Genomic DNA, 25,961 nt, shown 5'->3' with positions numbered 1-25,961 from the left:
TTTTACCAGCATCCTTAGATAAAAACGAAGGCTCTGTTCCAGAAGGCTTTTGCTGGTTCTGGCATAAAGCAAGAATCTGCCCGACTTCGGTCCCAACTTGTCCAACTCCTCCCAGAGTTGTGAAAGAAGATTTCTAACAGTAGCTACCAATTTATGGAAGACATGAGCCCATAAAGAGTCCTCAATAGGAAGGGGTGAAGAGCTAAGAAGCCAGACTGGCAATGACGAACTTCAGTACCTTGCTGACTCTTTCGCTTGCGTTTGCTGCAGGTGAACAAACCAACTATGGAGGAGCTGTGGAAGGAGGGGCAGCAATAGGCTGGGAGGAGGAATACCCAGGGGAGGGCTTGTCCGAGACCAAGATAGAGGCAAGCCTTTACAAATATTCTTTGTCCACAACCCGTACTGCCAACTGGTTAACAGCATGAATTTACACCGCCTCCACCAACTTGCTCTGGAAACCCAACGGGGCCATCCAGACCCAGAGACAAACGATGTTCCTCCAGGTCAAATTCTATGAAGATGATTTTAACTGCTCTGGCAAGAAAGGAATCAATAGTAATATGGTTCATGCCAATAGCTGATTTGGCACTCACTGTCTTCAAGTTTAAGATAGATACCCACTCATAGGAGAAGGCTGCAAACACGCCGAACAGTTGAGGCAACAAAGTATAGGTGGTAAAGTCAATGCAAGCCAAGGAAGATCAAGGAGGCACATCCAGGCTCAGCGTTCCTGATAGAGGCAAACCACTTACTTCTATGGGCGGTATTCCAGGGCCAAGAGATCAGGCCCAGCCCAGCCTCTTCCGCCTGGAAGGCGCAGACAGGCCCGGTGTTCGCCCGGGCGCATCCCATGCTGCGGGAGCGGCTTGCTGCTTTTCCGAGCAGCGCCTCCAGGTCACAGCTGCACTGTGGGTGGTCACACCACGCAAGGTCTACTGGACGCTGTAGTGCCCCCGCTGACGCCCGCAAACACCCTTCCAGTCCTTCTGTCTTACCATCATGTTACTTTTACTAGATTGAAGCTGTCTCAAGCTCTTCAAAAAAAGACTTTGTGTTATCTTTATAGGTCTGCTTTCATTGAAGACCCAGATGTCTGGTAAGTATGTCACATTTGTTACCAGAATCTTACAATAAACATTAATTGCAGCATCCTTTAGGTAAGCACCCGTGCTACAATGAAAATCTAGAATACCTACATTATATTGAAACACATTTTGGGTTGTTTTCCTAATATGTTTAACTCTGATAATATGATCCATAAATCTAATACCAAAATAATCATAAAACTAGGCATCCTCAATCGAACTATTACTTAAGCGTAATTAACTTGCCTCCCCTCTACCTACAGTTGTAATCTTTGGTAATTCCCCCACGGTGCGGGGGAGGGGTGGGGCCGCGGTGCCACTGGGCTCGTGACGAGCTCAGCTCGTCATGACTCACAGTGGAGCTGTGCTCATGACGAGCTGAGCTCGTTACGACCCCGCCCACTGATTTATTCTCCCGCACATGCGGGGAATTTATCGCACGTAGGCGGGCCCCGGCCGTTATGACGAGCTGAGCTCGTCATGAGCACAGCTCCACTGTGACTCATGACGAGCTGCGCTCGTCATGAGCACGGAAGGGGTTAAATACTAAACTTCAAGATGTAACAACATGAGCTGCAAGCACTTGAGCGCTCAGTCCATCTGAATGGGAGCTGCAGATGCAGTCATTTTTGTAAATGTTGGTGCCCTTGCATCTGACTCGCCCCAGCTAATTATCCATATTCAGGCTGTACTCCACTGCATATTTTGCCAGCTTTTTCAGTAAAACATATGTAGGAAATCAAGGTTTTAGGCATGTCGCCCAGCCATGTTTTTACTCCAGCTACTGGAAAACGAGCATATAGCATGGAGATTAGTTATGTTTTTGAAGAAGGTGCTTCAATATAGGAAAAACTGTATAATCACTGAGCAGTAATTTGGGCACCATTGCCTCTGTGTGTATATGTGTCTTTTTTTATGGAAAATTAACGGAAGATTTTTACTTAGCCTTATTGTTATACCGTTGTAAATATATAATAAAATGATATTGATTTTTTATGTGCTTTTATGTCTGTTTAAAAAGCAGCCGAATAAAGCTTTCCTTGAATTCACAAATGTCTTTAAATACTAAACTTCAAGATGTAACAACATGAGCTGCAAGCACTTGGGCGCTCGGTCCCTCTGAATGGGAGCTGCAGATGCTGTCATTTTTGTAAATGTTGGTGCCCTTGCATACGACTCGCCCCTGCTAATTATCCATATTCAGGCTGTACTCCACTGCACATTTTGCCAGATTTCTCAGTAAAACATATGGAGGTAATCAAGGGTTTAGGCAATGTCGCCCAGCCTTGTTTTTACTCCAGCTACTGGAAAACGAGCATATAGCGTGGAGATTAGCTATGTTTTTTAAGAAGGTGCTTCAATATAGGAAAAGCTGTATAATCACTGAGCAGTAACTTGGGCAGCATTGCCTCTGTGTGTATATGTGTCTTTTTTTATGGAAAATTAACTGATGATTTTTACTTAGCCTTATTGTTATACCGTTGTAAATATATAATGAAATGATATTGATTTTTTATGTGCTTTTATGTCTGTTTAAAAAGCAGCCGAATAAAGCTTTCCTTGAATTCACAAATGTCTTTACCCTTTAACCGCGATGTAAAATCCACCGCGGTGCGGGTACATTCTTGCGTGTGCGGGGCCGCGTCAGCCAACGGACGTGCGCAGCACCACGGAGGTAGTGCTCGCGACGGCAGTTGGCCGATGGGCTCATCGAACGGGTTAAATACCAAACTTCAAGATGTAACAACATGAGCTGCAAGCCCTTGGGCGCTCGGTCCCTCTGAATGGGAGCTGCAGATGCAGTCATTTTGTAAATGTTGGTGCCCTTGCATACGACTCGCCCCTGCTAATTATCCATATTCAGGCTGTACTCCACTGCACATTTTGCCAGATTTTTCAGTAAAACATATGGAGGAAGACATTGAGAGTGAGGTTTCACTCTCCCACTGAATTCCTGATTCCACTGGTAACTTTTGTAACTGGTTGATTCAGCATTCCCCGACTTCAGAAAGAGGATCAGAGTGATTCAGCAAGGAGCAAAAAATATCAGACGATTCACGCCCCACATCTCATTCAGACCTGATAAGGCACATCTTTATTCCATTTATATAGGGGAGGAACAACATCAGTGCCAACAAATAACCCTATTGAACCCCCTTTCCAGTAGTTTCACTGGGGAAAAGTTCAATTCTTGTGTCAATATCTAGCACAAGACTGAGTTATTGTAATGAACATTTATGGCGACTCATAGGAGGCTACGGTTGACTTGAGGAGCACCCTATTTACACAATCAAATGCTGTTGTCACTTTCCACATTTATGAATGGAAGAATATCCTTCACAAAAGAAGAAAATATAGTTAAATAGGTTCAGCAAAATCATTTGCAACCATGAGACTGACCTACTTCTAGCAGAACCTCGTTTGCACAATAAAGACTTCTGAAGCAGAGGCTCAAGAGTGTTCATTGATCTATAGATGTTGTGATCAGAGCCATGGCACAATGAGATGGAGGGCTACACAACGTCTGTGGAGAGGAGTCGCTAAGTACGTCACATTTAGAACTGCAGAACCTGAGAACAATATATATATATATATATTGAGCTTTTTTCACCATGCACTGTTTACGATTTACGAATAAAATGAAATCTTTTTTGCAGTCAAAACCTAACTGGTATAGAAGGGCACATTTTATTCCAAATTTATATTCAAAGGATGTCGACATACAGTTTGTGATATCAGAAGGAAAACAACTATAGTGAATCTTCTGTATGTAGTTACTTATTTCTCGGTTTTGTAGAGCACCAACATGTTTCCTTCTACTCACATCTCAAGTCTATGGAGTCAGACAGCTCAGATCAAGAACATGAACCCTATTAATGACAGACCCGATGGGGTTATTGCTCAGAATGACGAAGTGTGTGGATCTCTCATCGCAGTTGAAAAAGACAGGTCCTTTCCTAAAGAGTTTCAGAGATAAGTTACAGTTGTTTTGGATATTCAGACTATTTTTTGCCATTGAAATCTGATTGGAGAACCCACTTGGAGCTTTCCCATCCCAGGGAATGACCAGGGATTAAGTGGGGCGACAAGCTTCTGGAGGTATTCCAGACAATTTCCATGCCTGCTCTATATATGATGCACGGAAACATATCGACAAGGCACTCTCTACTATGAAAAATATGCCATGTCTAAGACTGTAACAATCAGCCAGGCTGTTCGGGTGGCTCACTGCTCGCGGGTTGACGCAAGGCTCCACCATTCATTCTTTTCCAATAGATGGTTCTGAACTCCTGATGTGTTCACACTCTTAGCAAATATGCACATATCATGCCCTTGAGTCATTCTTTCACGGTCAGTCTTAATAGAGACACATCTTCTGGAAATAGAACAAACAATAAAGAATGTGGAGCTGATTTACCTGCAAATGAAGTAGAGGACGGCCGTGAACAGCACTCCTATGACGACGGCCAACACCAAGACGTTTGTAAGTGTTGCAGTTTTGGGTTGAGCCTTCTTGCTTGGAAGAAAAGTTTCTTGACAACGAGCTCCTGTAAAGCTGTCAGAACATCTATGGGAATAAAGTAGGAAAGAGCACAAGTTATATTCAAAACAACATTGACTAGACCAAAGCAGATTAATTCCTGGAACAGTTGTGTGAAACTGTGAATGAAGCTTCAGTATACCATTATTTTTTTGAGTATAAGTTTTGAGTGTTCATTTTTAATTTGTTTGCCTTCACACACTGGAAAGTAGGAGAATGAAGAGAGCCTACAGTTGTTGCATCTCCCCGGTGGCTGCAGCCCTTTTTGCCCTTTTACGTACTGTCCTATAGGCTCCCTTTTTTTCAGACTAAGGACCAAAAAGGTTCTTTACATGAAGGTCTGGAACCAGTGGTTGCTACAGCTTTCATGAATATACAATTTCTCCTCCCTCATTTATTCTAATGTACATAGGGCCAGAATTACAAACCAAATGCATACATCTGAACATCGTAGACATGTGCTTACAATTTATGTACATTTTCATATTTTTGTGATTCTAAAAACCCTGCCTGAGTCTCCTTTCATCTTTAACCACTGCATGGAACTCTAGTCACCGGTAACAGCATCAAAATCCATTAATATGTTGACAACACACAACTTTACGTAAAAGTCTCCCCCACTCTAGACATCCAACTCCTCATTCATTGCCGGCACTTCGTGCCGATCTGGTTATCTAGCATCTACCTGATGCTTAACCTCAGCAAAAAAGAATTCCTCCTGTTCGAGAAGAACATCATGCAACATGTAGTCGAAAACTGACTGAACAACATGAATGTAAAGGGATCGAACCCCAAACTTTAAGTAATGCCAAATCTCTCTGATTCACCCTGGAAACTCATCTCACCCTCAAGGAACGCAATCAATCAGTCAATCAATCAAACATTAACAGAGCGCAATAATTCATCTGTGAGGTTCTCGAGGTGCTGGAGAAGTTCACCATCACCAAGAAAACTAAGCCGATGTGGTACTTTCTCTCTCACTATCTCTTTGCTAAAAAAAGTGAAACTATTCCTCCTAGAAATTGACTTCACAACTTATGCTCAAGACCTCGTACTTTTACATCTGGATGGTGACAATCTCCTCCTCCGTGAACTTCGAAGTTCCACACTGGCTTTCTTTAAGGTGATCCTAGATGCTGCACTTTGTGTCATCAATGGCCTAAATAATTATGATCATAACACGTCCACCACAATGGATCTTCACTGGCTCCCCTTGAAGGTCTGCACTGCCTTCAAGGCAAGCTGCCTCATTTACAAAGCCATCACAACTGGCATCCCTGTCTATCTGGCTGACAAGCTCGCCATCTCTGATGTCTCTCAGTACATCCACAGCCAGAACACCAGACCCAGACTGGAGACAAAGAAGTGAAGTAAAGAAAAAACTTAGCAACAGGAACACAACCATAATCTGGAATTACATCCCCTTACCCAATATGACTGCCATTACCATTCATTAATTTAGAAAACAGCTGAAGATATACTTTCTTTTGAAGGACACTACAATGCCATACTATAAGAATCCATCACCACATGCCTAGATTAACTCTCTGGTTATATCTGTTGTTAGACCTGGCATCTTTTGGTGTGGTTTCCTCTGTCTTTTTGACTCTGACCTCCTATTTTTGACTGTGTGCTGCATTTCATTTTTGCTGAGGTGTGCCCTGCATATCCTGATGGCCCATCACCAGGCTGAAGGACCTTCCTGAGATACAGTGGTGGGAGGAGTTGCCACTGACAACTGAATAGGGGTGTGCTATCCTCACACAAAGATGTCTCCATCCCCTGTAGTGTTGCTGGAGCCAGAGCAGGGAAAGGCATGGTCTTGTGTACTACAAAGACTTTTCTTTAAGTTTGCTTCAAAGGCTTAAATGGGTACACCGGGACTGATGCCTTCTATGGAACTATGACAATGCCCCACGGGCTGAAACTTTAACTGTATGTACTTACCGAGGAACCCAAGCACCCTTGGCCGCTGTCCGGTGGAGCTGGCCTATGCAGCTATAGCGGAATCTGGCTCTGGGTCACCCCCTCGTCCGTCACCTACCCAGCCGGACATCGGACATTGTTTGTCACGGTTCTTCACGGTTTTCTCTGTCTCTTCCCTCGACTGCTTTGTTCCCCCTGGAGTAATTTCCCCCTCCAGATCTACCTGACTCAGTCTGCTTTCCTCTCCCCTGTTTACCTTTCCCCATCTACCTTCCATTACCCACATGACGTGTGTCTTGGATATGCTACGGGCTAATTATCTTATATTATTGTGTAAGCTCACATTTTTTTCTCCTAAGCATATACTGGTAACTACAACTGATGTAACTATGTAACAATGTTTTGAAGCAATGTACTATCTCATGTAAAGCGCTCTGATACCTCCAAGTCTAGCCAGCGCTATATAAAACTTTTCAAATAAATAAGTATAAGTACTGGAACAGTGAAACCATATACTCAGAACACTTCTGGGTTGAGGACATTCTGCCAGGAAGAAGAGCTGGATTGCTGTCAGGAAGGATTGCCACTTTGCTGTTTGCTTTGCCGTGCTGGCCTGTTGCTTGCTACCTTTGTCCTGGGAGTGAAAGGACTGGACTTTGCTTTCTACATCTTGCTTCCAAGGTTCTCCAAGGGCTTGAGTTGAGCTTGCCTCCTGTTAAGAAGTCTCAGGGCCATCAAAGACTACACCTGTAATCACGTGAACTCTGCTGCTGTGAGTCATACTCTGCCATGTGGTGCCAAATCTAGTTCCTGGGCCCTAGAAAGTGGATTCTGGTGATACCAAAAAAGAAAATCCACACATCGACTCCAAGTGTTGTTCGGAATTGGTGCAGCACCACCAAAGCTCGACACATCACTGCAGCCTGTACCGGAGCGTGGTTCCCGCCTTGCGCAATGACTGCAGCTTACAACGCAGGCCCCAGCTTTTCATCACAGCGACTCTGAAGAAATACCGCTGCATGAGTTTAAAGCACTGCATCACTGAGGTCTGTGACGTATCGCCCCACCTCCAACGCAAAGTCTGCTTCAACGCTGAGGAATCGACGCAGCGTGACTTGATTTTCGACGCATCATCCCTGGATGCCGATTTCTTTATTTGCACCGCAGTAAGGTACTGAGGTATCATCTCCCCTGCCTACTTGATGCAGCACCTGCTTTTTCGACACTTCACATCCCCTTCACCTCGCATCATTTTTGACGCATCTAAGGAGTCCTGATCAAACGCTTCCATAAATTTTTAAGAACTACAACTTTTTTTTAATCTTTCAAAATTCATATCTTGACTTGTGTATGTTGAATATTTGTCGTTCTGGTCTTGTTTTATTCAAAGAAATATCGGCTATTTTTCTAAACTGGTGTGGAGTCCTTTTGTAGTGTTTTCACTGTGTTACTGTGTGTGCACAAATACTTTATACATTGCCTCTGGGATAATCCTGGCTGCTAGGTGCCAAACTACCAAGAGGGTGTGCAGGGGTTATTTTAAGTGTAACTTACATAACTTGACTAGAGTTAGAGTCCCTACTCAGGCAGGGAGCAAACGACTGCCAGTTAGAGACTCTGTTTCTAACATCTGTCTTCAAACCAGCACAGTCAGGGGTGTGGCATTTCTATTGCTCAACACTCAGGACATATTGTTTGGTGTTAAGGACACCAAGTTTACATGTTTATTTTTACCTCTGGACAAGTTGACCGAACCCCCTGCAGGAGTTTGGCTGCCTGTTTACAGTATAACATTAAGGATCTGTGATAAAGCACCATCTGAAGTTAGGGTAGGATTTGTATTCATGCAGTTCAAACTTTTATTTATGGTTTATTAATGCAAAGTATTTATAAAAAGAAATGTGATGAGCTGGCTTGCACTACTGCCAGTGGTTCAGGCATAAAAATAATTTGAGACAAGCTATAATGCTCCGACCAGGTGGTGAATATAGTGTGGTGGCGACATGACTCGCATTGTCGCTATCCACATACTTGTGCATGCTCAGTCTCAGTGAAATATGCCAGTGTCACATCCGACTAGGTGGTGAATATAGTGTGGTGGCAACATGACTCGCATTCTGTCGCTATCCACATACTTGTGCATGCTCAGTCTCAGTGAAATATGCCCGTGTCACATCCGACTAGGTGGTGAATATAGTGTGGTGGCAACATGACTCGCATTCTGTCGCTATCCACATACTTGTGCGTGCTCAGTCTCAGTGAAATATGCCAGTGTCACTCATATCAAAGAGCAAAATGCTGCTACCAGTCGTCGTAGTTAACCATACACTCAATCCATCCATCCATAGTATTCCCCCTTACCCCTCTTAGGGAGAGAAACTGCGTCACTGGGGGCCTCAGGAGGTAATGGGGTAGCCCTTTAGTCACATACTGCATGGTTAACAGCAGAAGAGATGCCAAAATGGTAGAAAACAATTGCCCAATAGGAAGAGAAAAGAACATAGAAATTGAGAAATTATCGCCCAACAGAATTAGCAGCGACATGAGCAGCTTCTACAACACGTACCTGTAGCGGTGTTTGCACTCAAAAACTGATGTTTGTTCGAGATGTGAAAACATAAAACACAGTGCCCGGGCTATAATAAAAGAGTGTGGCACGAGTTAAAAAGGCAAGTACTACCGTGTAAATACCAGATGGCGTATTGTGCTAGATAATAGTACTACCCATATTATGTCATGAATTAAGACATATGTGGGGCTCAATGTAAGCAGCCGCGGTCGGTAGTAGGAGTAACTGCAGGGCGGTGACGTGGGGAGGGGGAGGGGCAGGGTGGGGGGTAGTAAACTATGGATTACGGAGGTTTACAGGTAAGTTAACATATAAATTAATAAAACGAATTTCGTTGCGTGCACTGCATCGCATTTTGGGATGCAGTGCACGCAACGAAATACGTTTTATTAATTTATATGTTAACTTACCTGTAAACCTCCGTAATCCATAGTTTACTACCCCCCACCCTGCCCCTCCCCCTCCCCACGTCACCGCCCTGCAGTTACTCCTACTACCGACCGCGGCTGAATGTAAATTGTGTGAACTGAGGGCATGTGACGCTTGTTGTCAGAGCATGCTCTTAGAAATGGGGAGAGGCACATCTGAGCATGAAAATATATACAATGAAATTAATTGCCTCTAATAATTTGTGAAAAATTACAAGGCGATGTACCAGGGGTGGGATAAACCAACTATGTTGTAGAGGAATCCCTTCTGTAATCATTTCTTATTCAATTGATTCCAAAGTATGGAATCAATGAGTCCCATTTCGTGGGTCCTTAAATGATAAACTCACCGTTGCTCGCGTTCTAGAAGCCTGTTGGTAAGGTTATCTACTCCCTTAACTTTTTCAATGATAGTCCACCTGATGTCAGTATCATTGTGTCCTTTTACCAGGTAGTGAGCCGTGAGTTTGGTTGCCGCAACTGCCCGCCTTATCGTGCTCCTGTGCTCACTTATGCGCACCTTTATCTTCCTGCTGGTCATGCCCACGTACAATAAGTCACATGGACATTTTATAAGATACTCCACATTTTTGGTGTTACAATTTGTAAGTGCCCTTTGTTCCCAAGGGTGTGTCATGCCAAGGTCGATTTGTTTGGTGTGTTCAGTGAGGGGGCATACCACACATGACCCGCAGGGATAATGGCCCATCACTGGTGGGTTATTCCATAGTGTAGATTGGTTCCTACCTTTAGGTCTTTGTGTGTTAGTTTGTATCAACATGTCCCTCAAGCACTTGTTTCTCCTGAACGAGAACATGGGTTTCTCAAAAGTGAGTTTGTTGGAAGATAGAATAGACCATTTTTTATTTATGATCTCCTTTATACTGTTAGAAGAGGAGTTTTATGTCGTCACGCATATCAACTTATCCGTTTGTGTTCTCTGGTGAGTTTCCAGCAACGCTTCCCTAGGGGTGTTACGCGACCTCTTTTTAGCCCTTTCTATTATTTTCTGGGGGTATGTTCTCTGTTGTAGTTTGGTGGTTAGTTTTTCTGCCGCTTTTTTGTAGTCTTTGGGGTCAGCGCAATTTCTGCGAACCCTAGGGAACTAGCCAACATGCAAGTTCTCTTTAAAGAAACGCGGATGCGCGCTGTCAAAACGTAACAGGCTATTTCGGTCTGTTGGCTTAGTGTAAAGTGTGCTGACCAATGTACTTCCTCTAGCCTTAAGAGTGATATCTAGAAAAGAAACTTACTCGCTGTTCATGGTCATGGTGAAGAGGAGGTGTGGGTTAGGTTGATTAATCTAATTTGAGAAATTACTCAAGTTGGATTTGTCCCCCTTCCAAATGACCAGAATATCGTCAATGTATCTATACAACTTGCAGATGTTCTCATTGTAAGGGTTAATGGGCCAGATGTGTTGGTCTTCAAAATGGCCCATGTAGAGGCACGCTATGCTCGGCGCAAAAGTGCTGCCCATATAAGTCCCATGGACTTGTAGATATATTTGTTCTTCAAAACTGAAAAAGTTCTCAGTTAAGGCTAGGCGCATAAGAGTGATTACCCAACTTATTGGTACCTCCCACTGCCAGTCTTCCTGTTCCAAAAGGTCTTCAATCACGCGGATGCTTTCTTCCTGTGGAATGCTGGTGTACAGCGCCTCCACGTCCAGACAAACCATGGTATTCTCTACTGGGTTGTATTCAATCCCTGCTAAGAGATTGAGAAGGTGTTTTATGTCTTGCACATATGATTTTATGCACGTTACTAGAGGACGTAAGAACCAGTCGGCGTATTTGGACAAAGGTTCGAGGAGAGAACCTATCCCCGAGACGATTGGCCTACCAGGGTGTGGTATTCTGCCTTTGTGTATCTTTGGCATTGTGTAGAACAAGGCACCCCAGGGTCGTCTGGATTGAGGAAGTCGTGTTCTTCTTTGGTAATCCAGTTTTTGTCTAGCGCATCTGTTAATGTTTGTATTGATTTTTTGATGCGTGATGTTGGATCCCTGTTGATTTTTTAATAATATTTTTCGTCCACCAAGAGGTTCATGCATGCAGTTCTATAGGCACTGATGCTCTGGATAACCGTAGCGCCAGCTTTGTCGGCCGGTTTGATGACAATATCTGAGCTGGTGCTTAAGGTCTTCAGGGCCGCTCGTTCCTTGTTACTTAGGTTGTTAAAACTGCCTCTTTTTGGATGGAGTAGTTCACCTTCTTTTAAAACTCCTTCTTCAAAGGCAATGACCTCTGGGGGCATAACTGAAGTTGGCGGAAAAAATGTAGATTTCAATCATAGGTTGGTGTAGCCGTTCTCATCCTCAGGTTTGTCTTTATCCATGAAAAATTTTTGATGCAAATTTTACGAAACAATTCGCTAAGTTCGCACCGCAGGTGGAATTTGTCTAGAAATGTGGTGGGGACAAATGCCAATCCTTTATTAAGGATTGCAAGTTCCTCTGTGCTCAGTAAGGTTGACTACTAGTCCTTTGTTGCACTCGTGCTGGGTTGTTGACCTCTGGTTTGGCTCCGAGTATTCACTGATGTTCTGTCGTCCTCCCATTGGACTCTCCTGTTGTCCCTTTTTCCACGTCTTCCTTTTCTCCTGCTCTGTCCTAAAAAACGTTGGGTTATATTCACAAGAACGTGTGATAACTACCGCAAGAGTAGCCTAACGCAACTTCCAACATCGCAGCCCAACGCAGGAAAATTCCGCCGTGCCAACCAAGTATTCACATGAAAAAAGAACTATTGATGGACAGAATGTAGAACAATGTCATACATTCACCCCAGTACAGAGATCTGGGCCTAAATCCATCGTTTTTTTGCTCACCATGCCATTCCAGTTTGGACCCAGCCATATGCAAATCAGTCTTGACCCTGTGCCCAATGGGAACAGTCCAGCCCGAACTGCCAGGCCAGGTCCTCCCTGGACTGGAAACAAGCATCCAAGGACCAGTTTCGGAGTTTCACCCCTCTTCAGCCAGGATAGCTTGATTCTAGTGGCATGGAGAGCACGGGACTCACGTCGGAGCATACCCATCCCACTCGGGGTGACAAATGCAAAAAGAACTATTGATGGACAGAATGCAGAACAATGTCATACATTCACCCCAGTACAGAGATCTGGTCTAAATCCATTGTTTTCTTGCTCACCATACCATTCCAGTTTGGACCCAGCCATATGCATATCAGTCTTGACCATTTGCCCAATGGGAACAGTCCAGCCCGAACTGCCAGGCCAGGTCCTTCCTGGACTGGAAACAAGCATCCTAGGACCGGTTTCGGGGTTTCACCCTTCTTCAGCCAGGATAGCTTGATTCCAGTGGCATTGAGAGCACGGGACTCACGTCTGAGCATACCCGTCCCACTCGGGGTGACAAATGCAAAAAGAACTATTGATGGACAGAATGCAGAACAATGTCATACATTCACCCCAGTACAAAGATCTGAGCCTAAATCCATCGTTTTTTGCTCACCATGCCATTCCAGTTTGGACCCAGCCATATGCAAATCAGTCTTGACCCCATGCCCAATGGGAACAGTCCAGCCCGAACTGCCAGGCCAGGTCCTCCCTGGACTGGAAACAAGCATCCTAGGACCGGTTTCGGGGTTTCACCACTCTTCAGCCAGGATAGCTTGATTCCAGTGGCATGGAGAGAACAGGACTCACGTATAAGCATACCCGTCCCACTCGGGGTGACAAATGCAAAAAGAACTATTGATGGACAGAATGCAGAACAATGTCATACATTCACCCCAGTACAGAGTTCTGGGCCTAAATCCATCGTTTTTTGCTCACCATGCCATTCCAGTTTGGACCCAGCCATATGCAAATCAGTCTTGACCCTGTGCCCAATGGGAACAGTCCAGCTCGAACTGCCAAGTATTCACAACGCGGCAGTAGCATGCGATAGTCACCAGATAACGTGTCAACTGGCCACGCAAAATCCAACGCCACGCCGCAAAAATGCGAAACGCGAACGCAAAAAAAAAAAAAAAACGAGGCCAACGCCGAACAAAAAGTCGCGAAAACCAGTCACAGACCTGCAAATACCACGCGTCTGGGAGGCAAATGCACCACAAAAAAGACAGAAACAACACACCAGAAACACGCCAAAGCACGTAGCAACATGGATGCAAACTGAACGCGAACCCCACAACCCCCACAGACCACCAGCAAGGAACAACGGGGTTGGGGAAGGCCAAGGAGAAGAGGGAGAGGAAGAAGGGGTGCAGACCGCAGGAAAACAAGACCATCGTCAAGGAGATGACAGAACACTACCAGCAACAGACCCACAAGCAGACCACCAGGAATGCAGTTGGAGTGCCGAGGAGGCCAAGAGGCGCCGGCATGATGTGACACCCGAAACCAGGCACAAACCCGCTGCCAACATGAAGGAAGCAATGGCTACAGGAGGTGGAAGTCCAGCAACACAGGAGGAGCTGGAGGAAACCGAGGCCACAGTCATCAGTGTGGAGACAGTGCAAGGAGTAGGGAGTACGGACACAGCTCGAGAGGACCTGACACAACATCAACAGGGTCTTGGGGGACGGGGGAGATGGGCACAATGGCACACATGCACAACGAGGAGTAGCACACTGCACACCCACAATTACCCAGGATAATGTCCCTGATCCCCTTGGCACACTGCAGCACACACACACATAGAAAGAACAGCACACCCACATTGATGACAACGTGGTACAATGTGCATAGCCGACACTGCAGGACAGAGGACACAACTGGCTCCGCACATGCACAGAAACATGCCTACTACATCTGACAGAGCTGGAAACTGTGAAATGGAAATGGAAATGTACGCATACGATCTCACATCCGTCATGTAGTCCAAATGTACACTGTCCCGCAGAAGAATCCAGCACCTCACAAACAGTCACAATGTACATTGCCATACAGTCTGCATGTAAGCCAACACATATGTCAACACAATGTCAACATGCATCTCCCCTTCACATTGCAGAGGAGCACACAACACCTCCGGCAGAGCACAGAAGACAACACATCTGTGATGCCGGAGAGGACCACCACACCGTCGACACCGACGCCCTACTACAGCCCATGGATATCCCATGCAACCCACCACCAGGACCATGCCAGATCAGCTACTCAGAGGAGAACACAGAGCCTGCAACAGACCACACAGCAGGAAGCACCCGCAAGCACAGCTGGCTCACAACACTTCACCCACCCACACATGGCACCCCAATGCCAGGTGTCAGCATGCCAAAAGGAGGTGGCCCAACAGGTGTGGGTGGGTGCCGAAACCATGGAAGGCGAACTAGAACACATACATTGGTGTCTATCACCCTCAGGGACCACCCACAAAGGAGACCCACACTGCCATAGAGACACATGCAGATGCACATTCACAATACGGAACCACGCCCAGGGGCGCGCAAATAGCAGTCACACACCCACGTTGGCCCTGCGTACGACGGCCCTGGCCACTCCCCTTACGAATTGAGTGGGTGACGACAAAGCTACATGTCCAAGCTCAAACCCGCTGCCTGCGGCAACATGTCTGCATCCGATGTACACAGCACAATGTAATATCATAGGGCACAGGGCCCTCATGCATACAACAAGACCACAGGGACACACGTAGACATCATGTTGTACTGGCTACGGGCACGTGTGCCCGGCCCCTTTATTGGCAGGGCCACATGTACAGTGACGACTGTGCTGGATGTGTGTGTGTTGTTCGCAAGCCAGCCCGCACGCAGTGCTTGGTGCTGGCAACTACTTGAACGGAAACTGAAAACACCTGCATGACAGAGTTAACTGCTGAGCAACATGGAGGGAGCCGGAGAAAGTCCAGAGGTAACACAACATGCAAACAGAAATGTCCGTGATTTGCAGTGCACTGAGGTAGGGGCACCACAGCTGAGCGCGCACATGTGAAGAAAAAGTCTCGGATTGTGTCCCTTCGGGACGTTCCTGATGCAGATGCAGTGGGGTGTGTTAGACCTGCATCATCTTCCTCATCAGCATCCCGGGTCTCCCACACTGCTTCAGGTGACATTGCAGCGCAACCACTCCACAACACAAAACTCAATCAGTAACGGACGATGGCTTGCGGTGCACTGAGTCAGTGGCACCTGGAGTGCTGAGCAGGGTACCTGACTGATGATGGCATCCACGACAGGTGTGAGCAACTCCGTAAGTCCGTCAGGACCACCGTTTCGACTCTGGCAGATGGAGGTTGGAGGTGGTCCTGGCAGTGGTGGCGTGTGCCTCCTGTGGTGATGCGACGTCCGGGTCGATCAGGCCTCAATTTGATGTGTGAGCCCTGGTGGACCACAGTTGAGGCTGGAGGCAGCAGACAGCGTGTAGTGAAAGAGCCACTCTTGTAGTCTGGCACCCTATGATGACCTCCGACTGCCACCATTTTAACTGATTTTAGTGTGTTATTTTACCCTAGCCTTAGTGTAGGATGGTCCTGCATATATCTGCTTCTCTTCTATCCTGTAATTTTGCTATCTTTCTTTGACAGGGCCTCATGTGTGTGCCAGTGGCTTTGATCATTTGAGGTGTTTTCTTTGTGGTGTGGGAGGTGGACATCGAGAGTAATCCTCTACTGTGTATATATATATGTATATCTTTCTGATCTTTTGCAGGACGTCCAGTGTATCTTATCTTATATCAGTTATTGCTTGTTTATTAACAAGTATAATTATTGATTCATGCCATTTAGATTATAGTTTGCTCAGTTATTGATTCATGCCTGTAGATTATGTTTGCTACATATATTCGAATCTTGTGCATTTGGCATCTGAGACAGCCTTTGTTTAGAGAGCATTATGTAATAAACTCCAAGCCTTATTCTAAAAGAGACAGAGTCCCTATATTTTATTTTACTTGTTCATTTAAAAGTGTTTGATTGGCCTACCGTTTATTAATACATTTGTGTGTGCGTTACTTTACCTATATTTGGGTTTGTTTTCTTGCCTTGCCGAAAAGAAGTGCTGTTCAAAGTGTATTTTTAAAAGGTGCAGTGCTATATTTGCCTCCCGGGTGGGAGTGCAGTGGTTGGGTGTGGCTTATTGGTGAGAAGCCACATCCATTACACAGCGCAGGGCCACAGACACATGGCGTTGATGACCCTGTGGCCATCGCCTCAGAGGCCATCCAATATCTCAGAAAAAGGGGTCCTGGACCTGACCAGCACAGAGTTAGTGGCCCTGTATGCACAGCGGCCGGCACAGACACTCTGCCACGGGTCTGTGACTTGCGGTGCACTGAGGTAGGTCCACGCGCAGTGAGCAGGTCCTCATCGATGTCCAATGTGAATGTGGCGTAGGCTTGTGGGGGACAGAGGAGGGTGATCTCCAGGGCATGATGCGGAAGGTCTGACGTTATCAGGCAGCAGCAAATGGAGGAGTGGAAAGCGCCAGCCTCGTTTCCAACACCATTTCGGTATCAGCTACATGAGGATGAACACTAGACCCTAGTCCATAGACTCAGACGCCACCAATGTACGACCAGACAGTGTCCATAAATGTCGGGGAACAGACATAGTGGCACCGGTGCTGAGAGGGAATGCAGTCTGCAATGATGCCGGTACACTGATATGAACGCCACCATCACTAAATCAACACTCTGTGACCCACTGGACCGCAGTGTAGGCCGGAGGCAGCGGTCAGCAGTGGCCCACACCCACCTGTTGTTGGCTCGCAATGCACGGAGTTAGTGACACCAGGGCAGTTGTCGGTAGTGTTCGATCACCTCCGTAACGATGATCCTGTTCCCTCCGGTCTGCAACGCGTCATCCTCATACACCTCTCCTTGCGTGTGAGATGTATTCTGCCTTTGAATAATCGATGTTCAGTTCCAATTCTGTGACCTACTCGTGCTCAGCGTTGGACGAGGGCAGTAATCCGCGTAGGCTCACAGACACAAGTGGTTGTAGTGCTATGCAAAGACTTGGTGGCACCACATCGAAGGGAGTATAGTGACATGAACTCTGCCTTAAATGATGTTCACTGCCATGGTGTAATCAAGACTCAGTTTCAAATGTGTGACCTACTTGACAGTGGTGTAGGCTGGAGGCGGCAGTAGAGTACGTCAACGAGAAAGGACTAAAGCGGGCCTCTGTCGTGGAGCCCGTGATGGTCTGAGGAGGCTGCCAAGTTCGCAGGCCTCTGGCTTGGAGCTTCCGCCTGCACGTGGTGGGCCCTCTGTGACACACGCCGGTGTCGGCAGGTGATCAGTGTGGCCTGGCTGCGCAGGTGCGGGCCTGACGGCTTCAGGGTCCAGCGGTCCGGGGTACGGCATGCACACAGGGATCGCAGGCAACTACGCTCATAAGGACAACGTCGGCCTTGTGGCGTGGTGAGCGCTGCCACCCTGGCAGAGAGGTTGGGCTTTCCGGAAGAGGACCATGCCCAGGGCTACATGCTTTTTATTCACACCCCTACGCTGGCCTGACGTACGCCGGGCCATCCCACTCCGCTCACGCTTACAGGCGGGGTGTAACAGGCAACATTTCCGCAAATCCCCCACTGGCCGGGGTGACATGGTTGCGTCCACTGTCCACTACACTCCATACACCAGAGGTGTATGTCGCCATGGATATGGGTGTGTTCTGCATACTGCGTTCTGTCCAGCACATCATCGCCACTCTAGGCATTGTGTAGTTTCCCAATCATGGTTCTCCTGCATCCTTCACACATGCCTGGTTGCCACCTCTCCCCACATTCGGCTAGTGTGTGGCTAAGGTGCCATGCCAGTGATGGCTCATGTTCACGGCTTGCCCAGGTTACCATTTTGAGTTGTCCTGTCGTGTCTGGTGGGTGGGCATGTTGTTTTGCATGTTGGTTTTGCTTTTGTGACGTGTGCATTGCCAGAGTTGTGGGTTGCATGGTTGTGGAGTTGAGGTGAGTGGGGTGTTCATTCGGTACTTGCCAAGGGGCTGTGCATTTCCCTTGGTGCCATTCTGGGGACACTGGTTGCTGATGGACTGTCGGAGGATGGAGGAATCGTGCACAGTAGCTGGGTATTTGGAGGCGAGATTGGTGGAGGTTGCACGGTGTTCGGTTGTTGCCTGCACATTGATGTGAGACGTGTGCTTTCTGTTGTGGCGATTGTGTGCTGTGTCTGCAGGGGGCACAGGTATGACATGTGTGTTGTGGATTTCCCCCAACACGTACGTGCATCCAGCTATGGTGTATGGTCCTTGCTTGGTCTCCAGCTGATCCAGAGCATTATGTTTGACGTATGGGCACTGGGGTACAGGACAGGTGTGAGTCACTTGGATATGGCTGGCTGTGTGACTCCTCCAACAGTGGCGGGTGTTGGTTGGAGGTACCAGGGGCCAACAGGTGCAGCACAGCCAGCAGCTTTGTGTGGGGTGGGATGTTGGTTGTCCGCTGTGTTGGTGCCGTCAGACTGTTGGGCATTGCTGGTCATGTTGCATGCGATGGTTGTCCTTTTGAGCCTGTATTGGGCAAAGGCATTGTCAGGTGTTGGGTCTGTGAGGCTGGTGTGTTTCCTTGGGGTCCGGTGTCTTTGTCAGCACTGCCTGGGGGTGTTCCGGGTGCTGTATGGGGACTGGGGTGGTGGCAGTGGGTGTTGTGGTCCTCTTGGCTGTCCGGGCCACGTGACCAGTGGCTCCCTGGCATCTGTTGCCCTTCCTATGTGGCTGTGGGCTGTGCTCCCTTTTGTGGTGAAGGCTGCGGTCCGACTTAGCACCAGGTCAGAGCAGGTTCCTGCTGCTAACGTACCTTATCGCCTGTTTTGTCTTCTTATCGCAGTTCTGGCTGTTTGTTGTGAATGTTGTGGAGTTGTGTTGTCACGGCTTTTGGCACGGGAACGCCTACTCTGAATCTCATTAGCGATAGTTGCGGGAGTCATCCGTGGCGATGTTTTTTGCAGCTGCTATCGCGGGTAAACTGTTCAATAGTTCAAGAATAACTTTATTTGGTTATCACAACCATAAAGCATAATAGTAAAGATAAATTACTTGTTTAAAAATCAGTTTCAAATGATTTAAAACTAGATTACATATAAAAACCATTAAAATTAAGTTTTTACAATTCATGCATGATTTCCAACTCATTTATAGCCTAGTTCATTTTATATTGTCTACTTTACATAAGAGATTGTCAATCAAGGTAAGAAACGTAACCCCTCGACAAATAAGAATGGTTGATGCACCCCCCAACCAGCAAGTTACAGTTTGTCTACAGGTTTCTAGAGTCTCGTTCTTGCTTCTTTCACTACGGGACAAACGCACATCAAATGACATAAAGATTCGGTATGGTATCCACATAAACAGCAGTTTTCGTTTGGGAATTTTCCTTTCCATGATTGTTGCAAATCCTTGGTTTTGTATTCTCCAAATCGATACATCATAAAACTCTTTTTTTAAAACAATCGAAAATGAGCCGCTAAATAAGCTTGTGGTTTCGGTTTAACATAAAAATGTATAACTGTCCAAGAGTGTTTGCGTTTTACCAATAATCTTTTATCTTTGACAAGGGACAGGTTTTTTGCAGCACTATTACACACTTTATTGAATGCCGTCCTTTCCATCTTACTATCCCATGCCTCTTGTATGTCTAGTGTAGTCAGTGCTGTTCGTAAATATTCGCCCCATGAGTGCGATATTTGCAAATCAAACTGAACCTTTATTTCCAACCAACAAAGGCTGTTCAGAGAGCCAGGATCTGCGGAACGAAGTTTCCAGCATAATTTTTGAAAAAACAGATTGACGCTGGAATTCCTGATTTTGTAGACCGAATTCCAGACGGATCTCTGCAGGTGATGCACTTTTTGGAAGGTTAAAAACGGCTTTATACACCTTTATCTGTAGTTCGTTTAAAACTTCAATTGCCATATTTCCAAACCATATGCAAGTGCAGGAATTAATTGTGAGGCCATTACTTTCAAAAGATGACTATATGATGGACAACTAATTTTTTTTCAGTTGTTTGTGAGCAAAGATTAGTGATTGTGCCCTTGCTTTTATTGCTCTTTTCTGTTCAGTGAATGACATTCCTTGTCCCAAATGTATCCCCAAATACTTATATGATCTGACTTCCTCTATCTGTTCTTTTTTGGCAAACCACCTGCGTTTTCCTGGGCTAGGGCCTGCTAGTTGCACAACTTGTTTTTTTCTTATTTATCTCTAGCCCTTGCTTGTTAAAGTATGTTATCAGGTGGTTAATGACTCTTTGTAAGCCGATCGAAGTTTGGCTTAAGACCAAATGTCGTCTGCATATTGCAGGTACTGTATGTGATCGTCTGCCAACTTTGGAGGAAGACCGTTTATATTTGACAACAAAAAGTTGCAAGTTGGCAAGGTACAGGTTAAAAAGACTTGGGGCCAAAACGCAACCCTGTTTCAGGCCATTGTGAATGTTTATTTTGGAAGATAAGATGATACCATCTCCCAACTTCACCCTTGCCCAAGTTTCGGTGTGGAGGGCTACTATGGCGTTGATTAATTGTTGCCCCATTCTTTTAGTTTCATCCAAATTCGTTCTCTTAGTACTCTGTCAAATGCAGATTTAAGATCGATGAAACATACAAAAAGTCCTATGTTCTTTAGTGCGGCTTTTCCCGCAAGAATTACTAACGCGGCCAAGTTTGTAATCATGCCCATTCCTTGTCTGAAGCCAGTTTATTTTTGGGGATTATAGCTTTTGCCTCGGTCCATGCTTGTAGATCTAACAAAATGCAAGATGAGTAGAGTTTTGCCTCCACATCCATCGAGGCAACAAGCCTATAATTCCCTGGCTCATTACGACTTACGTTCTTATAAATGGGGTGAAATATACTCCATTTCCACGATTGTAGGGTCTTATTTTGGGAGAACAAATGATTAAATAACGGCGTAAGATAATTGGCCCAAAAGTCTGGTTCTTGCTTAAAAAGTGCATTTGGAAGGCAGTTTGGCCCGGCTGCACCCTCCGTTTTCAGTTTTCTTATTACTTCTTTTAGTAGTGTGATGTTAGTTAGGGGGTTTGGGCCGATGGGGCATAATCCTTAAAGTCTTTTTCAATTTGCCCATTTTCCAAGGTAGATAGACACTTAATAAGTGCGCCATGCTTTTCCTCCCGCATGGTTTCCAGGTCACTTTCCAGCCTTGGTTGCTTATCATTCGTTATATAATTATACAGATTTTGAATATGTTTCACCCAGTTGGCCTCACTTATTCCTGCCATTTGATACCTTCTTGTTCCCTTTATTAATTTGTTTAGAATGCCCCAAAACTCGCTGCTGTTTGGCAATTTACTGGCCCATAGTAATTGTTCCCAGAGATTATCCATATGTTCTTTTTTGCAACCCTGCACTTCTCCTTGTATTTCTTCCTCATATCTTTGTTGTGGCACTTGTTCACTATTTTTCCTGCTCTTACTGCACCAGTTCTTTTTCTCACCTCCCTTGCTATTTCCCTTTTTTGATCACAAAGCTCAATATTATACCATGGTTCTTGTATTCTTCTTTGCAGGCCTGGGCGTCCTGGGAGTACCGGAAATTTATTAACTAGGGATTTCCTTAATATTTCCCAAGCCTCTTCTAAAGTTTGAACACTCTGTGAACTACTGTCGTGTACATGTTTGTGCACTGCCTCCATGATAGATTCAATGTTATTACCACTCCATTTTAACTTCTTTAAGTTATATATTACTGGCATTTCTGTTAAAGTTTTGGTTACTTTTTTTTTACACAGGTTCGCATGTAAGACAAGAACTTGCGGGAAGTGGTCGCTTTCAGGGCGGGATTGGATAGGGAATGATTCAACTAAATGCAGTAAATCGTTGCTTACCATTGTGTAGTAAATAGTGGATTGTTTTTTCCCACTTGAAAAGGTAATGCCGGCAGGTTGGTCTCCCTTTGTTTTTCCATTTAAGGTACGTAGACCAAGGTTTTCCAATTCGTATTTTTGGTTAGCTGCATCGTGTGGCTATCGACGTACTCTTTTTTTCAAATCGGTCCCTATTATTTTGGTATTATAATCGCCTGAAATTATCAACTCACTACATTGGTAGCTGGATTGCAAGACCTTTATTAAATTTATCAGGCAGGACAATTTATCCTTCGTCTCCTTTTTGTTTGGGTGAATATATATGTTTAAAATCAACAAATTCCACGGCTTTACAATTACAGGGTTTTTACTCTCCAATTTTACTACTTGCAGCCAATTTTCACCCAAGTCGAGTTCTTCCATATGCCAATCTAATTTTTCTGTGACGTATAATGACAAACCCCCCTCGGGTGGCCATACTTGCAAATTTTTTCTGCCAAGATGTGGCTACCCTCGTAGCCAACTATTGTTTTTGGGGTCAGATTCCACGTTTCTTGCAATAGTATAATATCAAAACCTTGTAAGAAAACTAGGGTCTCTGGGTCCTGGCCCATATCCCTAAAACCATGTATGTTCCATGAACAAAGTATTTCCTTGGGATATCTTGAAGATACCTCTGTGTGCTGTTTCCTTTGAGGGCCATCAATTACATCAGGATCGTTGTTGGCACAGGAAGTGAGGGACCCACGACCAATCTGGAAATTCTTCTGACTGTAGTTTTAATTGTAGTGTACTTTGATCTAATTTTTCCAACTTATTACCTGACAAAGTTATATTTTTGGGAGATGTGCTTCTTGCCCCCCTTAAACACGATGTAGGTCGTAACTCGTGTCCTGATGAATGTGAGGCCGCTGTATCTGATAATAACGGAAATGGATATTTTAATCGTTTTGGATATGATATTGATATGCCCCAGGATTCAAAGACCTCTCTTTTGGAGTATATCAGAGCAGTTGTTTCATTGAGGACCAGGTTGTTTGGGTCACCTTTATGTGTGGCCTCTTTTCCATTTCCAGATATTCTACAGCCAAAAGATCTGCAGTTTCAATATTGCGTAGTTCTGGTATCTCATTGAACAGTCTCAATATGTTTCCCCTGTTAAGGGTGTCCGATCTGCCCTTTGTTTCATATTTGGGCTCGAAAATCAGTTTGTGAAGTATTTCTACTGGGTCTCTGTGTTGTAATTCTGTTGAATGTATACTGATTTGTGCGTTTAGAGGATCAAAAACTATGTTTCTACTCTGGACTATGTCTTTAGAAATAGTCCTGTCTTGGTTGAATAAATTCGGTTTACCCTCGGTGGTAATCTCTCCTTCTGAATTTACTACCTTTTGGCTTATTACTAACCTAGCGTGTTCTTGTGTCATAGGAGTTACAAGTGGTAGTTCACAGACTCGTCCTGATTTTCAATGGGAAAATTTTATTAGACTTCTAGGCTCTGTTTCCATAATGACCATTTGATTTCCCAGCACTTTTGCCGTAGTTGTTAATGGCCTGTTATCCTGAATCATTTTATAATCTTCTTGTGTTTTTATGTTAGATATTGACCTTTGGTGATCAATTCGATTTACTTCGGTAATTGAATGAGTACTTTGTAAATTCATGTGAGTACTATTTTCGCCCTCTTGGTTTTTTGTTACAGCTATAGTATTACATTTCGGTTTTAAAATTTCAATAAGCTCTTTATCATGTTTTTTTTGGCCTTTGGTTTTAAGAGTTTTATTTATTTCTTCTTCACAAACAGTTGTTTTTTCTGTGTGCTTTTTTTGATCATAAGTTGTTCGTTTGATCCTTCGTTTTGGGGGATTTGATCTTTTTCTGAAAAGCGACCAGATTTAAAGCAATAAGATGATGTGTCAAGGCCGTGTGACTGAGGGTACTGTTTGGTGCATTTTGGGTTCATTATACCCTATGGTTCTTGTTGGGGAGGGGAAGGGGTGGTTACTTGGAAGTCAGCAATAGCTTGCCGGGAGGCCCAGGGGCTGAGGATTTGAAGGCTAATTTTGCGTTGCAGTTGTTTTATTCATTGCTTCTTTTTCTTTCTGTGGCGGTTGCCGTTTTTATTTTATTTTATTTTGTTTGTGTTTTGTATTCTTTATTGGCACCCTATATGGTATAGGCATATAGTTTCGTGGCGAGATTAGTACAACTCACTACCAGCATCCACCAATGTTACCCACCACTGGGGTTTAGTCCACTATGCTAATTATTGATGTTTAAACTCCCCTCATGTGCGAGGCGGTGGGTGCTGCGTCGGCGTTGGCATCCCATGTGGCCATGCTGAACATGGTGGACTATGTCATAAGAGGTGATCTGTCATCAATTCCTTAACATCACCATTGCATGGTAAATCGCGGGCATATTTGGAAATGAACACTTGGTCAATCGTTGGGTATACCTGTTGCACTCACTTCCGGCAATATTTGATGTAAGCCCTGTACGGTCTGCCATACTAGTTAACCATGCTGTTGTACCATACCATGTACTTATTCATTTGCTCGCTACTGCATATGCTGTTTATTGAAAAATGGAAAAATAACAAAATGTCAATAAAGATATTTAAAAAAAAAAAAAAAAGATGATGTGTCAAGAATGTCAACTATCTACAATAAATTTACTGGGTGCTCTTTATCGTATTTGATTTTTTTAGAGCCTTCACTTTGATGTGCTTTAATGTTTTCCTGGTCGCTTATGGATGAAACACTTTAGATAGATTTACTAAGACTGTCACTAGAATCTTGCCGGTGTGACCTAGGACTAATTTGTTGCTCTTTAACGATCTCGCGGGTAAACTGGTGCTGTGGGCTGTTAACACCAGCTTGAATATGGGGCGATAAATGTATCGCAACTTTGGCTGCGATCAAGTGGCGTTAACTCGGCGATAGTTCCTTGTGAATATGCCCCTTTGTTGGTTAAAATTGGGATGGTAAAAGGGTGCTGTTTGGTACTGGGGGGTCCTTGGTAAGGGACTGGGCCAAATGGGCCTGGCCAGGGGTACATATGTTGAGGTAAACAATCATGGTTGAAACCTCCTCTACGGGGTCTTCTTGGTTTACCTTTCCAGCTTTTATTGGAGCCATCGCTTGACCACTCATCTTGTTCTGGGTCTGAGGAACCGGAGTCCCCCACATAGGAAGATCCTGAGTCAGAGTTCTCTTGACCCTTATAATCATCATTGATATATGGGTAGACTTTCTCTTGTGTAACTTTCTGCAGGTCCTTTTGTAATTTGTTAATCTTACTCTGCATCAAATAGTCTTTGTGCTCTCCAATCTCCCTGTTGACTTCTTCAAGTTTCTTTTTGAAAAGTGTAATCTTGATTTCAGTCATGAGGGTGTCTTCGCTAGTTTTTATTTTTATCAAGAGTGCCTCAGATAGTCGTTGGGCTGTATTTATAATGAGGATGAGCCAATCGCGTGAGCAGCGCCACACGATCAGCGACCATTCTTTCTTGAACAAGCGATCATCTAGGAAGATTCTGGAGGCATTGGTGACTAGTAGACTTGTGGGTGCCGCATTGCCACGCAGGTACTCAGTCATAATTGCTACATGTAGCAAAATCCGGTAATAAAGA

The 25,961-nt window shown here is 45.0% G+C and overlaps 1 protein-coding gene across 8 annotated transcripts in view; it reads right to left on the bottom strand.

Moving 5' to 3' along the window:
- Positions 1–25,961, bottom strand: part of NRG4 (neuregulin 4) — a 198,773-nt gene that overhangs the window by 96,247 nt on the left and 76,565 nt on the right. For all 8 annotated transcript variants that reach the window (XM_085643773.1, XM_085643771.1, XM_085643774.1 and 5 more), the window contains one exon: positions 4,507–4,656. In XM_085643773.1, the coding sequence (XP_085499899.1) occupies positions 4,507–4,656 (150 nt within the window). The remainder of the gene's footprint in view (positions 1–4,506; positions 4,657–25,961) is intronic.

The sequence above is a fragment of the Triturus cristatus genome, chromosome 3_1, assembly GCF_964204655.1.
Source record: "Triturus cristatus chromosome 3_1, aTriCri1.1, whole genome shotgun sequence".
NCBI lineage: Eukaryota > Metazoa > Chordata > Amphibia > Caudata > Salamandridae > Triturus > Triturus cristatus.
This window is presented reverse-complemented; position numbering and strand designations above follow the sequence as displayed.